The 3387-nt window shown below is 29.5% G+C and overlaps 1 protein-coding gene across 1 annotated transcript in view; it reads left to right on the plus strand.

The window, feature by feature from the left end:
• The window catches only part of LOC117173001, a 16111-nt gene extending 14035 nt beyond the window's left edge, over positions 1-2076 (plus strand). Inside the window, exon 4 of the mRNA XM_033361342.1 lies at positions 885-2076. Coding sequence (XP_033217233.1) covers positions 885-1213 — 329 coding nt within the window. The 3' untranslated portion in view covers positions 1214-2076. The remainder of the gene's footprint in view (positions 1-884) is intronic.
• The last annotated feature ends 1311 nt before the right edge of the window (positions 2077-3387 follow it).

A 3387-nucleotide genomic window follows, 5' to 3' on the forward strand; every position in this document is an offset into this window, starting at 1 on the left:
TGAAAACTTTACTTTTTCCGTTTTTGGTTGAAAATTCACGTTTTTGCTTTAATTTTACTGCTTTTGATTTGAAATTAAAATATTCTTGGGTTAAAATATCAAATATTACGCGTTTTGTTGCACAGTTATATTTTGTTGTTGAAAATTGAATTACTTTGTCAACAATTATTTTTTCTTTGGTTGCAGAATAATTTCTTTACATAAAAGTTCATATTTTAAATTTTAAATTGATTTCTTTGGTAAAAATTAACTATTATTTTACAAAATCTGTCTTTTGGGTTAAAAATTTATTATTAGTTGAAAATTGAACAATTTCATTTAATTGATGATACTTTTTGTTGAAAATTCGTTTCTGTAATGAAGATTGAAGAATATAGTTATTCTTGGTTAAAAATTAATTTATGTTTGAAAATTCTTCGGTTTCTTGTTTACAGTTTTTGTTCAGAATTCACTTTTACTTAAAAATTAGCTACTTTGTACAAAAATAAAGAATTTGTTTAAAAATTATCTTTCCACCTAAACCTCCGACTATTCTGTTAAAATTTATTCTTTAGTTAAAAATTTATGTATTTCTTTTATCATTCAACTTTTTGTATAAATTTTCATATAATTTCTCGAAAATGCAACAGGTCTAACAAATGGAATTTTAAATTTTAAGATTCCGTCTCGAGCGCTAGCGTGGACCGCTTTCAGCGCCGCCTCTCGGGACTTTATAGTTTGTAATGCGCATAATTCAAATATTGTAGATTATTTTCAATTTTATGTAATTTGAAAAAACATGGAAATTCCAAAAAAGGTAGTCGCAAGGGAAAAGGGGAAATACAGTAATGCCCGAACTAGTATTTGAAGTATTAGAATTAATTTTATGCTATTTCTTTTTTCAGAATTAAGTTCACAGTACAATAAAGATCTTACGAAGGACGATATGACTATTCCAGATTACCTGGACATTTTTTACACTATGACCGATAATTTAGATGTAGTGGCATATGATGGTCACAATGCAGTAGTTTACGGGCTAATACACACTGCTGATGGACAATTTGCTGATGATAGACTGGTTTGCGCATTAGAAAAAGATAATGACCGATATTGGGCGCGTAAATTAATGGTCGATGGCCGCCAAGTTACGGTGGATGCGGCCAATTATTATTATTGGACTGACGATGACACAAGCTTATATCAAATCGAATTTGACAAAGTGATTTCGTAAAAGAATATTTGACATTTCTGACTGCACATCTGTTTTTATGTCGACACTCGTCCTCGCTCAAGGAGAAACCATGGAAAGAATTTTCGCACAACAGCAGCGCCACCTACTGTACAGCAGTTGGGCGTCGGCTTGGTACAGTTGTTATACCTATTTTGGCGTATCGGACGACCCAAACTAGTTCTCCCAAATAGAGCCTGTGGTATTGATGCGCATGCGTGGATAAACGTTTTCTATTGGCTCTGTTTGACGCATGCGCAGTGGTGAACCGGGCCATCTTTGGTGGCACTTAGCTAAACGGCGCAGCATGTATACAAAACGAAGGATTAACAACTGCCCCAACGATTATCACAACTGGTGAGCTAGTAGATACTTACAAACTCTGTCGAGAATTTCTTTTCTTGCCCTAAGTTCTTAATTTTTTGATTAAATAATAACATTCGGACATTATTTTGACTTAGTATCCTTGTAAATTACTTTTCTATTCTTAAGTTAAAAATATTCTCTAATTCGCTGTGTAGTGCGCAATGAATTTTTGAAGTAAGTTTTCTCTCTACTAAACACATTTAAAATCAGACAATAAAAATAATTTCATTAAAAAATAAAAATCTATAGATTAAACCTTAGTTCTAAATAATTATAAAAAGGGGCAGAATTTTGCTCTAGAAATCCATTGCACACAACGCATGGAACTTTTTTAAATTTGAATTGGATTTAAATTTTCTTCGAGTGTATAATTGCAAGTAGTAATCATTTTGGTCTAAATTAATTTTAACATTTGTATCCGGCTTCGCCTGAAAAATAATATTTCGTAATAAGAAAAATGTACTTGTAGATTAAAGAAATAAACGGATTAATATGACACAGAGCCTTATTTTTTATTTTTCGGTGTACGTTTACACCATTAGTTATTCTTTTCACATTCAGATCCTTATAAAAAAGGGCAAACCATAAACCATTTATGACGCTAATTCTAATAGTTCAGTGAATATTTAAAAATTTATTATATTTTTATAAGCAAAATAGTAAATTTGTTCCCAATAAATTTGAGCAACTTATGGACAAAAACCGTACTCAAATTGAATTCATAGAAGATAATTAATAATTTGTTCTTTTATAAACATTTGTCCACAACAAGTATTTAAGGGTGAAATAAATACAGTTTTTACTATGAAATCGACCAAATTAATAAATGGACTGCTCAGCGATTTTGTTATTATTAGAAACTACCTTTTTATATCGCTATGAAGTGAAAGTAACTAATTCTAAGACCATTACAAAGATTATATAGGAATACAAAATTTTCATAGTTAACAACAATTTTTTAAACTCATCTTTATGAAAGGCCCAAAAATAAATAACAAACAACGAAGACAATTTTTTAACAATGAATCAAAACTAGAGTGATTAGGTAAGTATCGTTTTTTTAAAGAACATTTATTTTTAAAACCACAACCTACTCATACATGTCAATGACAATAACAGTACTTGTAATCTCGAAAACAATTAGCACCCGCTTAACTTTTATGTACATTCATAGTCTTACGATTTTTCATCCTCAAAACCTGTAATTATAAAGAAAAACTATTTTCCAAACATTTTTAGGAAAAAACTGTAAACCATTCTCAGACAATTAATAATTTTCATTACATTTAGGTATGAATACATTTTTTTCAAACAATGGCTTCAATATTCACGGATGCAGAGTCGTCAAATGCAGTCAATTAAAACCTTCACTTTGCTTCATTTGCATAAATAAACAATTTTTCATCCTATTGCTTTTCAGTGAACATTTATATTTTTCTTCACTTTCTCTTCACTCACCTTCTGAAAAATAACCTGAAAAACAATGAGCAACCTGTCAAATTATAAGTATACACTCATAACTATACCATCCGTGACCCTTAACACTTATCATTATTAAGAAAATTTATTTTCGGAATATTCTCAGGAAAAAAATTTACATTAATTCTTATAAAATTATTAATTTTCGTGGTATTTCAACGTAAACACATACTGATTTCTCCACTTCTTTACAATTTAAAAATGCAACTCAAACGTTCACTTCACTTCTGTTTTATTAATCAACAAATTATTCTTCAACTACTCTTAAGTCAGAAATTTGACAATAAACAATTAAATTCGGCGTATTTAATATAATTCTTTGTAATTCTGAA

This window comes from Belonocnema kinseyi, chromosome 5 (genome assembly GCF_010883055.1).
Source record: "Belonocnema kinseyi isolate 2016_QV_RU_SX_M_011 chromosome 5, B_treatae_v1, whole genome shotgun sequence".
Classification (NCBI taxonomy): domain Eukaryota; kingdom Metazoa; phylum Arthropoda; class Insecta; order Hymenoptera; family Cynipidae; genus Belonocnema; species Belonocnema kinseyi.